The 13,993-nt window shown below is 42.4% G+C and overlaps 1 protein-coding gene across 1 annotated transcript in view; it reads right to left on the minus strand.

The window, feature by feature from the left end:
* LOC145416646 (uncharacterized) overlaps positions 1–13,993 on the minus strand; it is a 195,890-nt gene that overhangs the window by 50,486 nt on the left and 131,411 nt on the right. The window contains exons 11-14 of the mRNA XM_080285581.1: positions 12,355–12,514; positions 6,186–6,294; positions 4,479–4,666; positions 3,127–3,465 (exon numbers count right to left, since the gene is read on the minus strand). Coding sequence (XP_080141707.1) covers positions 3,127–3,465; positions 4,479–4,666; positions 6,186–6,294; positions 12,355–12,514 — 796 coding nt within the window. The remainder of the gene's footprint in view (positions 1–3,126; positions 3,466–4,478; positions 4,667–6,185; positions 6,295–12,354; positions 12,515–13,993) is intronic.

Raw genomic sequence — 13,993 nt, forward strand, 5'->3', positions numbered from 1 at the left:
AAGCATAAAGCAAAGGTAAAAGAGAATTACAAGAGAAACTAAAAACACACATAAAACAAAGATAAGACTCATAAGCTAAGACACAGCTAAGAAAAATCAAGAAAAAGAAGGAAAATGAATAAAGCACAAATGTCGCGTAAAAGACCAATAAGAGATAGACAAAACAGACGGTCCACAGAAAAGCTTCGAGATTCACTAAAAATAGCTAAAAGAGGGTGATGGCCAAGAAAAAATAGTTGGCATGTAATTTATCCCTTCAATCCACTAAGAAAACTTTCCTTATTCATGCTACTGTACTAAAGTCAGACGATATTATTTACACTTAGGCTAACTTCTCGTAGTGAAGGGATAAATGGAAGCTACATCTTAACTATCAGGTCTAAAAATTCTCCCCTAAGCCCAACAGAGCGACCAGAATGCCTCTCCCCCCCCTCTCCCCCCAAAAAAAAAAGTTCGTCACCAAATTCATGGGCTTAGGGTCCTAGACATGAACTGTGGCAAGAATTTACAAGTCTAATCTCACTCGTTTTTACGTTCAAATGAAACTGATTTTCCCTATAGTTTTTATGTGATTCGTTCGATTTTCACATTCTTTTCTCTCACATGTGAAATTTCTCCACAAGTTTATTAATAATCTTAGACCAATTTGCAAAAGAAATGCCATAGAAGAAAGCCTTTGTACTGATGAATACAACTAAATGGAAGCACAAATTTCTCGATGTCATCTGAGAGTAACTTTGTACAGTAAAACACAGAATGCTTATCACACCTATTGTAGCAATGAACAGTTGATTTTTTTTTCCATCCTGTCATTATCTGGCCCGAATTTCATGAGTTAAGGAGGCTCCCCTGCACCTCTTCCTTGCCAGTTTGTTTCTGCATATTGCATGTCAATATTTTTTTATATGGTTTTTATTTGACAATCATCATCATCATCATCCAGACCTTCACATCCTCGAGTGGGGTGAAGTAGAGTACCGAGAATCAGAAAGAACTTGACAGAATGAGATACAAATCAAAGTTTACCCAGGTGAATAAGCCACATTCCCACACTCACTATTCAAGCTGCCACAATCCTGGCTCCACCTGATTGGTCAAAACTTATTCAGCACGTGGTTTCACACTCACCTATCCGATAAAGTGATTCCTACGACTCTCAGGTTAATAATAACTTTATATTAACCATGCAAAAATATTCAGTTTTTACGCATTCACTCATCTTTGGAGAAGACATTAAGTGATTGGTCTGTCCGTCCGTGCGTTCGTGGGTGCTTGGTTGCATTGGTCCATGCGTCTGTAACATTATTGTGGGCGCGATATCTCCTAAACTCATCGATGGATTTCCACCAGACTTTTGTATGTGGAGGTCATGAACTGATTACGTCAGTTAGGTCAAGGAGTCAAAGGTCAAGGTCATTTGGGGTCAACTTACTTTATCCTTGTGGGCGCGAGATCCCCTGAACTCAGCGAATTTCGATCAAACTTTTGTTAGTGATACAATATGAAGGAACGATGAACTGATTAAGTACGCATGGCTTGGTGGACTACCGAGCGATGCTTTTCGTTGACAGCTCAGGGCCCGAATTCTTGGCGTTTCATTTCAACATAAAATGATGAAGAGGTGCTATGGAGCCTCCTTACCCTCGGGAATGGTGCTGGAGAGGAACGCCTTCATGTAGTGGCGCTGATATAACAAGGGAGCTCAACTATCTGGTTATACAAACGTCTGTCAGTTACTTTCCTATCCCTCGAAATGAGGATTGTGGACTGCAGAAGGTGAACTCAAGCCTGCAGTCCACCAGGTTTTCATTTAGCTACTGCTACTGCTCCTGCAATGACTACCCTCGAAAATGCGTCCCCCGTATCTATGGGTCGTATCTGGGTAGTTTAAAGGACTTCTTACATCTCTCCCTTACCTATCTTTTTCTGCTTCGACATGGATGATATTCTGACGATCAGAGCGCAGTTTATATGCACAATGTTGGTATTAGAATGATATAAATAATACGTCATCATCATTATCATCATCATGACGTTTATCCCTCCCTGGTGATGGATGAGACAGGATCCAGAAATCAGGAAAGGAGAAACCGAATAGACCGAAACCATGAACAGCACACCCAGCGAAATAGAACAGACACTCATTCACACACCATTAAAGCCCCTGAAATCCCGACTCCACCTCACCGGCCTACTAGTTACCCTTTGTTATGAATAATGCACAGGAAAGTAGGAGTATTAAGAAAACAAATAATTATGGAAAAGTGTCAGAAAGCATACGAAGGAGAATGGAATATGGCTTTAATTCAACCTTTGCCAGTCAGTTTAGGACACTCCCCATCGCTTCTTTACTAGCTCATCTCCGAGCTATGGCTGTTAATATCCCTTTGTTACTTTATATATCTAAGCAATCTCTGTCGATATCATAATGATTTACGTAACAGGCAACGAGTGTTAACGGTAATATGCCTAATACATCGCTAAACCAGAAGTGAGCCTATGTCGATATTTTCAATTTACATAAGCAAAATCATAAAACAAAACAACCTGATATGCCTACTATCGCTACAGTATAATCAAATGTATGTCAATATATAAAAAAGGCTTCCATAACAGACACCAAGACAAGCTAATGTTAACCAAGCCTAATACATCGCTAAGACAGAAATGAACCTATGTCCGTATCTATCATAACTTATATAACAGACAGCAGGACAAGGTGATGCTAACTGTAATATGCCTAACACGTTATTAAGGCAGAACTGAACCTATGTCAATATTCGTAAGACTAACATAGCAGACAACATAATAAGGTAATGTTAACCCTAGTACGCCTTATAAACTGCTAAATGAAGGGTCCTACAAGGCGCCCCCATGTCCACGAGAGAACGACCACCTGTAACACTGCACAGTCAAGGTCAAAAACTGTGTCGGAGAATCTGTGATGAAGGAAGCACAGTTGGAGTCAGAAGTTGAGTTGGGGAGTATGTGATGGTGGAAGTTACGCGGCTCCGTTACCAATAACTCCTGAGCCACAAATTTTCACCTGACTACCTCCATCTGATATAATTTTCGACCTCGACCCACCCATCGTTTGACACAACTTTTGGCCACGACTGTACGTACCCGGGCTGGTGTGTTTCTCAGCCACATCGGTGAGGGTGAGGAAGGTCAGTCTGGTGGCTTCACTCTGGCCCTTCTTGTTGACTCCAGTGACGGTAAGGACGTACTCCGTCCCCGCCTGGAGCCCGACCAGGGAGAACTCGGGTCGCGGGGCCGTGGAAGTGTTGGCCAGTACCCGTGGGGCTTTCCTAGCTTGCTGGGTGCGAGTCTGTGCGCGGGCATGGGCAACGGAGAGGGTGAAAGTTTGCGCCAATCCTCCGTCCCAACCGGCCTGGCATCTCACGTCAGCCCCACTCGAGCTAACGTTCTCTACAGTGCAGTTGGTGACGGGGTCCGGCGGGGCTGCGGGGGAAAGAGCATTACATCAACAAAACCATCCAGTCCCAGTTTTCCCCATATCAAAAGGGCTAGGCTGCTCTGTTCCAAAATTTAATACAACAGTGACAAGCCTCACTTGACCCTGAGCAAGAATCTCCAGCTATCCCTGAGATGGAACCATGACAGGCTCCATCCAGTTGGAGCGTCTTAGCCCACTAAACCACCATGCGTCGTTTGGTCATATAGTTACCAGCGACATAGTAAAAGATTTCCCTGAATACAGGCAACCTTTTCGCTTGTCACTCAGTGGAAAGAGAGAGAGAGAGAGAGAGAGAGAGATACCTACGCTGTTTGATTGGATGACAAGTCTTAACGCAGGCAGACGTCTACTAGCATGTTCAGGTCAATAGTATCGATACTCAGTACTCGTACTCTTATTACTTTTAACTTGGTCATAAATGGCCTTCTTTCAATGTCACTGCTGAGTTGTACTTATAGATTAACATTGGTATATGGTACTAGTCATGAAGAAGTGCTATGGAAAGGATGTTGAGCTGTAGCATCGTCATATTTTGCCAATGAGTTGCGTGAAATAACCTGCAGGAGGCTGGAAATCTGGGCCAAGTTAAAATTGAAAACATTTTAACATACCACCATACAACAACTGATGGTAAAAATGAGGTAAATGACTTACCTGTGTATATAATGTTAATGACGCAATGTTAGTCTCCAGTTACAACTCAACATTCAAGATGGAGTTATGGCTGTTTAGGCCAAGTTAAAGTGAGAGCTAGAACACAGATCAAATGATTATAACAACATGGTCGTTGACTGACCTGCGTGGATGATATGGATGATGCAGGTAGCTAGCATTGTATTTTAGTGTCAATATCCTGTAAAAATCAACGTTTAAGATAAAGACATGGCAATTTTAAGTCAAATTGTTGCGAAAATAGTATAGTTTAACATAGTAACACAATAAACGACGGCAGCAGTGAGATTGTGAACTAAGCTACAGAAAAAGGTGGCTGACTAACCTGCATGTATGATGTGGAAGATGCAGGGGTGTCTCTGGGTGGCCACGGAGTTCTTGGCCCAGCAGAGGAGTGAGCCGTAGTCCAGGTGTGACCGCGGCGTGTAGCTCACCTGACTCACCTCCGCCTCCACCCGCACCACCTTGCTGTTCGAGATCTCCAGTACCTCCGAGGAGCTGTTGAACGCCCACCTGACACACAGAGAAGCTCGTGTTTTAATTGGCCTAGTGATATTTCGCAAAATCTCTCCCTCAGCGATTTATTCTGAACATTAAAGCTCAGTATTATCCTCTAACACGATCTACACACAGTGGATCGTCTCTTAAGTGATTGAGGAATTCGCAAACCAGCTAGCTATTAATTCTGCATGTTAAACCTCAATCGTATTCTCTTGTATGTTGTTGTAGCAAACTGAGCGGATGTTAAAATCACAGAGAGAGCATACAAGGTAGTGTTAATGTGTATTATGGAATATTAATCACTGGGGAAGAGGAGCTACGAAACATACTATACTACTCCATATACGGTCAAGAGGGTCATTCTTCCCTTATCAGCATATCCACGTGAGGCAAGTTAATATTCTCGTGTATACTACTTATTCAGTGTATGTCGGTAATGATTAATGACGTATTTTAGTATTACTTTTTTGCTATCTCCAGACGAATTTCGTCAGAAGACTACCCATTTTCTGTACTCAAGAGATACAGTAAAATATAGCTTTCGTTAAACCGTTAGTTACAAGAGAGTTATCCTTGAGGTGGCAAGAATGAGCTAAAAAAAAATAATACGTCACTGGATTCAAGAAATTACAGAGATACAAGCAGCTTAAAGTGATTACTGAGGTGTAATATTCAAAACTAATAACTTTGACGTTCTAAAAAGTCTGCTAAGGGCACAAGAAAAGGTTTATAACATTCACTGATACCCACATCACCCAACACATTATATCGGTAGCTTTCACTTTCTGACGGCTTGAATTTCTCTCAGCGAAGCAAAATCATCCTTAGTTAATTTGGAAGAACTACGTATATTTTGTCCATACTAGTAAAAGAGTTTATCGAGGTACTTTATTAACCCATTACCGGTTTCTGTATCCTTTGGTTAAATATCACCCTTTCTTAGCCTGAATGAAAATTAGAGCTTGTATCACAGGAAAGGACGAATAATTTTATGTCATTCTGGATAGACAGGGTGGTTTGTAAATGGCGCCTCACTCGTATTCACCTGGTGGTACCTTATGTGTTGCGGAGACGGATCATTCTGCTGGTGTGGGCGTGGGTGTGGCAGTGGGACTACGAACTGAGTAAATGGTGGAAGGCAGACATTGATTATTCTGTCTTGCCCGTCCCCACAACGCATGAAAAATTACCCGGCGGCGTGGAAGAGGAGCGTTATATATGGACCACCCTGTATTGTTATTATGATGGCAGAGCAGTATTGTAAGATATACCACTTGCTATGCAGGAGGGAGATGAGAGCGTGATGTGTTGGGGAGAGATGAGAGCGTGATGTGTTGGGGTGAGATGAGAGCGTGATGAGTTGGGGAGAGATGAGAGTGTGATGTGCCGGAAAGGAATGAAAACGTGATGTTACGGAGCAAGATGAGGGCGTGATGTGCCGGATATAAGAGAGCGTGGTGTGCAGAAGGGGTGGGAGAGTGATTTGCCGGAGAGACAGATGAGAGCATGATGAGTTATGCTGGGCGCCTACCTGAAGGAGTCTGGCAAGGGGTAGGCCTCCACGCTGCAGGTGACGTTGAGTTGCTCGTGCTTCCCCGCCCCATACACCACCTTCTGCCCAGCCACACATGAAGGCGCAACTGCTTGGGGGAAGATATTTACTCACAGCTGCATTCTCCTAGGTTAACTGCGTCACTCCGATGACAAGTTAATTTACGTTAGTTATCCCCGAGCCATTTTAACTTAGGAAGGAGTTGCACTAGCCCAGGGGTTCATTAAGGCAATATCTAAATTCTCCATTTTGACGATTTCCTTAGATGAATACAAATCGTTTGGCCACAGCAAAACATAAAAGTACATTTTCCTAGCACGTCTTTCTGGTCAGTTATTATTATTATTTTTCTTTTTGCTTGTGTCATGGTTATAGTGTTTTGTATGTTACTGATGAAAAATGTGTCGATATTTACAAGCTATAAACAAAGTACAGTCAGATGCACAAGTTCGTCTGGCTCCTCCGCCTAAATTTCATGACTGGATTTATAGATGACTGAATGTGAGGCAGTGGAGTGGGGCGGATATTATCATTAATCAATTGATCATCATACAGTACGCATCGCAGTCCACTACGCTGCATTCAACCTTTTATGAGTCCAGCCATGAAACGCAGGCAGGGGAGGAGAAAAAGCTTTAGCCTTTGACTACATAAAGGGGAAAACGGTGACATATGCAAAATAAACTATGGTCCTGACACCTTTAGTTGGTCCAATTTTTTTTTCTTTGGCAACTTACTTCACGTAGTTTAGTAAAAGAATAAGACAATACTGTGGTTCCGCATCCTTGCTATAGCACTTTTTCATAACTGGCACCATATTCTAATGTTTTTATATTGGTACAACGCGGCATTTGGGATGGAGAGAGGGCACTTTTAGGCCAAGTTTGTGTAAAAACGATATAGAAAGCCTCTTAAGCTAAAGAGAATACCGTCGATAGTGTTTAACTGTGTGTGGTTCAGATGACAATGGAATACGTACAGAAATATATTTTTTGTTGTGCTGTGTTGAAAATTTTTATGTATTTCTTGATTCAGACCACAGTTAGGCAATTCTTGTGTAAAAAGGATATGTATCCTCTTTTGCCGCAGTGTGCCAAATATGGGACAGAAATGGCCATTTTCAGAAGTAAATAAAAGAGAGCACCCAGGGTAAGGACCTATGAGCTTTGTGATTATGAGCCGATAGACGGAGAGCAGTGCCCTCAGTATCCTTTCAACCAAATCGCGCACACACCAACCACGGTCCAAAAGTGGTCAAATACAACTATAAAAAAGTACCCAGTTCAACGTAACTTGTGGCGAAAACCATAAAAAACTGCCTCAGTACATTAAATTGATAAACAGCTGAGCTGGCAGCACTAGTGAAAGTTTAATGGCTGCTTTATATCTGTCTCTTAAGGAATCATCACAACTCTAAAAGACTTAATAGAATGTTAGTTTTCAGGTATTCTGGATATCCATTGTTATCCCAGAAATGTATCTGACATTGAAACGAGCAAATAAATCTGATGAAACGGGTCTTATAATATATATATATTGTAGGTTTATGAGGAATAGGGAAGAATGGTGGCCATTCCTATAAAGTTCGTCTTGCTTAAACTGGTAGAGGTTTCTTCTTCTTTTTTTTTTTTTTTTTGCTTAATTCCTATACCCCCGTGGCAAAATTAAACAATACTACGGCTGTAAAACCTCTTCACATCAATTTTTTTGTGACTAGGAACACACAATAATGTTAATCTTTTATTACAGCTTAACTTTTAAGATGGAGAAATGAAAAACTTTTGCCAAGTTAAAGTTGACAGGGTATTATTAGACTGAAAAGAGTAAGTGATTAATTATGACTGAATACAGTTAAAATCAGACTGAAAAAGTCGCGGATAGTAATATTGGGAAAACCAAGTAATTACTACAAGATTATCACTGAGAATAATTCACGAAGATATAGCGTAAATATGAACTTTTAGCTGACCCGAGGCGCAGATAATATTACTTAGACAAACATGGAGCATATATACAAATTATTGATTATCTATATATTATGAAAGAAAAAGATAATACGTTGTTGGCTGGAAATCATAAAACAATTATGGTATCTTCAATCAAGGTATTACATGAAGTGAGTATGACTTCATGTGTCTATTTTATGTGGATGTTACTGAAGGCAGCAAAGTCATACTAAATGATGAAATATAAATGAGTACACGAAGGAAGATAGCAATTTTTTAAAGAAACCATAAGTGAATTAAGAGAAAGAATGTATCTTTCCACATTTTGACGAATGCATGGCTGAGAATTCGAACCCTTTGCAACACGCACTAGCAGAGACAGTTTTCATGATATTTCGCTAGTAGTAAGTTTTCTTCATACGGAACTGGAAATGTAGTTGTTTCTTTGACGGTGTGTATGGAAGACGAACTGAAACGTGAGTCAGGTCGGGATGGGTAGAGGGAGTGTGGAGTGTGTGGAAGCGGGATGGTATCTGGTGGTAGTAATAGTAGTTGTTCCCTAGGCAGTCTGGCCGAACAGCCCTGAGTCCCTTAGGAAGGCCATGGCCGAGACCGGGCTTTCCCACAGAGCTCTCAAAAAGTGTATGTTGTGTTGTTGGCGTAGGTGATTGTGTGCAATGCAGTCTTCCATAATGTGCTTAATAGTATGGGGTGCTGTGCTGCATCCTGGACAGGCATCAGCGACGGAGTCATCCAGCCTCTTCTAGTAGCTTAAGAGAGCTGGATGGTGCCCACATCTCAGCCTGGCCAGGTGGACCCTGTCCTCACGAGGAAGATAGGATTCAGAAGGGTGGATGACAGGAGGCCGTGCATGCAGCTGTGTGTTGTCTTTAAGTGACTGAATGGAGCAGCGAGTGATCTGAGTGTGGATATGCTTCTAGAAGCTGGTCTGAGGTAGGCGAAAGGGGAGAGATGACAGTATTTGTGTATGGCATAGTGTGCTGGGTGTTGTTTGATGTTCCTTGGTGTGGGTGGATGTGCTGCCATGTAATATAGTGGATGTTGTGGGTTTGTGGAGGCTGCAGCAAGAAACTGGGTGCCTCTCATGTCTAGGTGATCCTTGACTTTGAGGATTTTGGTTTCTTGATGTAGGTGGTCTGTGGGTGTAGTAGCTATGCAGCATGTGATTATTTTTAGGGCTTTGTTCTGTATGGTCTGTAGAGTGTTGTAGTGTGTTTTGGTGAGGTTAGGAGCCCAGGCAGGGCTTGCATAATTCATCACTGAACGTATGTATTGTTTGTATACTGTGGTGGTGGTTTCTTTGTTGTGTCCGATTGTTGTATGGGCAAGTGACCTCAAGGCATTGAGTCTTGGTGTTATTTTTTTTTTAATGTTTGTGATGTGTTGTTTAAATGACACTGATGTATTGTATGTTACAATAAGGATTTTGTGTGTGTGTGTGTGTGTGTGTGTGGTAGGGGAGTGTTGTTTATGGTGAGGTGTGGGATGTGACTGTGTTCTGCTGTCCAGTTTGTGAGAAGGGTCACTGTAGATTTGGCTGGGGCTATTTTGAGCCTGTTTGTGGTGAACCATTCGTGTAGTGTGTTGAGGTAAGGTTGAATGATGTGTGCAGCCATGTTTGCGTTTTGGTGCGTAGATGTAAGTGATATATCATCTGCATAGGAAGCTATGTGTATCTGTGGTGTGTGGGGTGTGGGTATGTCGTGCATGTATAGGTTAAAGAGTGTAGGGGACAAAGCAGATCCTTGGGGGACGCCGTTTGTGAAGTTTCTGATGTTAGAAGACTATGTTACGTGTGCACATCTGCCTGATAAGTAGTTTGCCAGCCATCTTTTTGTGTTATTGTGCATGTTTGTGTTGAGTATTTTGTTTGTGAGGTTGTGGCAGGTGATGGCATCAAAAGCTTTGCTGATGTCTAGTGTGATTAGGAGTGTTCTGTGTTGTGGCCTAGCTGAATTCATGCCATCGAAAACTCTCTGTGTAAGGTCTGTAAGAAGGGTGTTTGTGGAGTGTAGTGGTCATGTTGTGCCTAGGCTAGGGGAATGTGAGGTGTGACTAGTTGTAGTACCAGTCATTCAGTGACTTTAGAGGGGGTGCAAAGGAGTGTGATGGGGCGGTGTGAGGAGGGTAACATGGGGTTTTTGTTGGCTTTAGTGATAGTGATGGTAACGCCATGCTTCCAGATGTTGGGTATTATGTTGTGTGAGTAGCTGTAGTTTGATATGTTGGTGAGTGCTTGTATGCCCTGTGGTCCAAGGTGTTTAAGGTGAATGTTGCTTATGTTGTCTGGTCCACAGGCAGATGAGTGTTTGAGGTTGTTAATGATGTGCTTCGTCTGGTTGAAAAGTGAAAGGTGCGTAGTCTGGGTCTGTGGAGAACTGTCTCTTACGTCGGATGATACGTCGGTCTTCGGGATGGCGGTTTAGATGGCTGACTTGTGAAAAGTGATTGATGAGAGTGTTTGCTTGTTGTTTGTTTGAGGGTATGGTGTCTGTTGTTGTGATGGCAGCGTGTGATTGTGAGGTGTTGCTGTTGGAAAATGTGATGCTGTTTAGTGTTTAGTAGAGTATACTGGTGTTTGTTTTGGGGTCAAGTGTTTGGAGATAAATATTCCAGTTTAGTGTTTGCTGTTCTGATATTTTATTGTTTATTTGAGTGTTGAGTTCTTGTATTTGTTGTACGGTGTCTTGTGTATGGGGTGTTGGGGAATGTCGCAGTGTGACCCGTTGTCTGATTAGGCCTTGAATTTCTGGTGTGAAGCTGGGATTGTGTCTCTTTCTGTTGCCTCCAGGGATATGTCTTTTGTCTGCATTTTGTATAATTGTATTGAAAATGTGTACAGTGGTGTTGATGTTTGTGATGGGTGTACTGTTTAGTGTTTCTAAATGTTGTTCTGTTTTAGTTGTGAAGGCCTCCCAGTTGGCTCTCTCATAATTAGTGTATGTGTGTTTGTGGCCAGCTGGGGTGATTCTGGTTTTGGTAGTGATGATGATTGGGAGGTGGTCAGAACCTAGGGTTTTGACCACTCTCCATGATGTAGTGGGGTAGTGGGGTATCTGGTGGTTTCGTCTGTGTCTCGGTGCAGGCTTCAAAACACCAATGTCTTGCTCATAATCTCGACACTGGGTTTCGAAAACACATTGCTTCTGCCTTCAGTAAATCTTTATCATGCAGCACGGCATTCACTATAGATTTAGCAACTACACAGATAATTCTATCTATCTATATACCTAGGTTGCTTCCCCAAAGGAAAGGGAGGTAGCCGAGACAGGACGACACACTCCCCATTTACTCATCCATTCAAACACATTCATTATCATCTTAGCCCCAAAGGAGAGATAATACAATAATAAAATATTATAATATAAATGAAATATACAAACATTACTTAAGATACTAGGACAGTTTGGCACCAATCTATTAGACATTACATATACCTTACATAGAGTATATCCTAACTACTTTTTAATTAGATTCCGATTAGTTTTAACTTAATTATGATAATCTATCGCAAAACTACGGTAGGGTATAATAACAATTAAGAAGCATATTCTGGGTGCGTTAGAGGCCTTCGTAGCACCACTTCCTTAACTATTTATTTTGCAAATTAAAACATTAATATACTCTTTTGCCCTGGTTATAGCCTTCTCATAGCAATTAGCTTGGATTAGATATACAACAGAGGATATTTAGGAGTAATGTACAGAATACAACGTAAAGGAAGAAGTGTTACGAAGTCTCCAAAGCCACTTAGTATACGACCTGAAGTGAATGCAGCCACGACAACTGGCCACTTGCGAGATTTGGACTAAAAGGAAGCTGAAAATATTGACACTCATAATTCTCCCACTATCAGCACCATAATCGTTTAAAAGAGAAAAAGTAATCAGTGAAAGTAGCTTTTACATAATATCAAGTGCCTTCTGACCAGTTTTACCCTTCCATTTTATCATAAAGAAAGAGACTACAGTATCACACTGGTTGAAAAACTGCTTACTATTTTCCTCACTTACGGGTAAATCAAAGTGTAATACTGTTCTGCCAGTACCAGATGTTATTTTAAAGATTTTTTCACACAATATTTATCCACGTTAAACGCTATTTATGCCGATACTATGAAAACAATTAGTGTCTATATTTTAAACTTCCCCGTAACTCAAAACTCGCATGTAGCCTCTTACACTTGACTGTGAGGTGCACGTGGCCTGAGCGTGCCTGGCCCTGGAGGTTGGCAGCAGAGCAGGTGTATCGCCCCGAGGCCTGGCGTGACACCTGCTGGAGTACGAGGCTCTGGTTGCTGGTGATCACGCCGGCTGACGTGTTATGCAGCAGCTCCTCATCCTGCGTCAACACCACATCAGGTTACCGCTGCATGAAGTCACTACACACTGACTCTACCACATAACTCACCACCACACACAGCCACCACCACCACACACTGTCACAACCACCAAGCACTGTCACCACCACTACACACTGTCACCACCACTACACACTGTCACTACCACTACACTGTCACCACCACACAGTTACCACCTTGCATTGCTATCACACCATGTCACCACCACACAGGGTGACCAGCACGCCATCATAACCACACTGTTGCCACCACACCAAGTCACCACCACACCAAGTCACCGCTTTACTAATTCACTGCCACACCAAGTCACCATGACACTGTTACCACCACACAGTGTCACCACCACACAATTACCCCGCCATCACCACACCAAGTCAACACCACACACTGTCACCACCACACACCGCCATCACCACATTGTCATCGCCACACTCTCTCATTACCATACACCATCATCATCACACCAAGTCATCGCCACACACCGTCACTACACCCCGCCATCATCACACCTAGTCACCACCACACACCACCATCACTACATCAAGTTACTGCCATACTATCACCACCACACACCGTCATCACTACAACAAGTCACCGCCACACCACAAGCCACCATAAGGCATCGTCACCACAATACATCTTCTCCAGCTCACGCAACTTGTATTTCTCTTCACCATATGCACGCAGCACCCGTTTAAGCACACACTTTCTCCCTTTTATCTACCCAACTCTAATATAAAAATTTGGTCTTCTCAGTTCTTCATGTACCGTACTCAAAGGGTCAACTGTGAACTTCATTTCCTCATCCTGTCTTTTCCTCCACCTTTGAACTCCAGTCTTCAAAGAGCAATGTGTCCCAAGATCTCGAACTGAATCTGTCCTAAATTTGGCGATTTTTTTTTCTTAATTTTTCTGTGGAAAGAACAGCTCTGCAGGATTCCAGTCTTTCTTTATTTCACTTTGCATAAACACACACACACACACACACACACACACACACACACACGGTGCCATCATCGCCATCATTGCTGTTACACTCACACAACCTCCGTCACTGCTGTTACACTCACCATCAACACCATTGCTGTTACACTTTTCAGCACCATCGCTGCTGTTATACTCGCCATCACCATCACTGCTCCTACACTCACCACCACCACCACAACCACCACCACCACCCAGCCACTCTTCCTATCACCACTACTTTTGTAACACACCACCACCACCCCTGCTGTCACACCCCCATCACCACCACCACTACTGTTTTTGCTCTAACTTTTACCGCTAACATCACAAAACTACATATGACCACCTGTAGAGTTGACTGAACATGCATCATCTAGGGAACAAGAGAATAAAAAAAAATAAAACAGTATGATACATCCGCGTACCAAATATTGAAGTAGACTTACCAAGCGTAACTCCCAGTACGAGAGGTCTCCCTTAAGTAGAATATAAAT

Source organism: Coenobita brevimanus, chromosome 107 (assembly GCF_032717465.1).
Source record: "Coenobita brevimanus isolate Jiangsu-jjx chromosome 107, ASM3271746v2, whole genome shotgun sequence".
NCBI classification, from domain to species: Eukaryota; Metazoa; Arthropoda; class Malacostraca; order Decapoda; family Coenobitidae; genus Coenobita; species Coenobita brevimanus.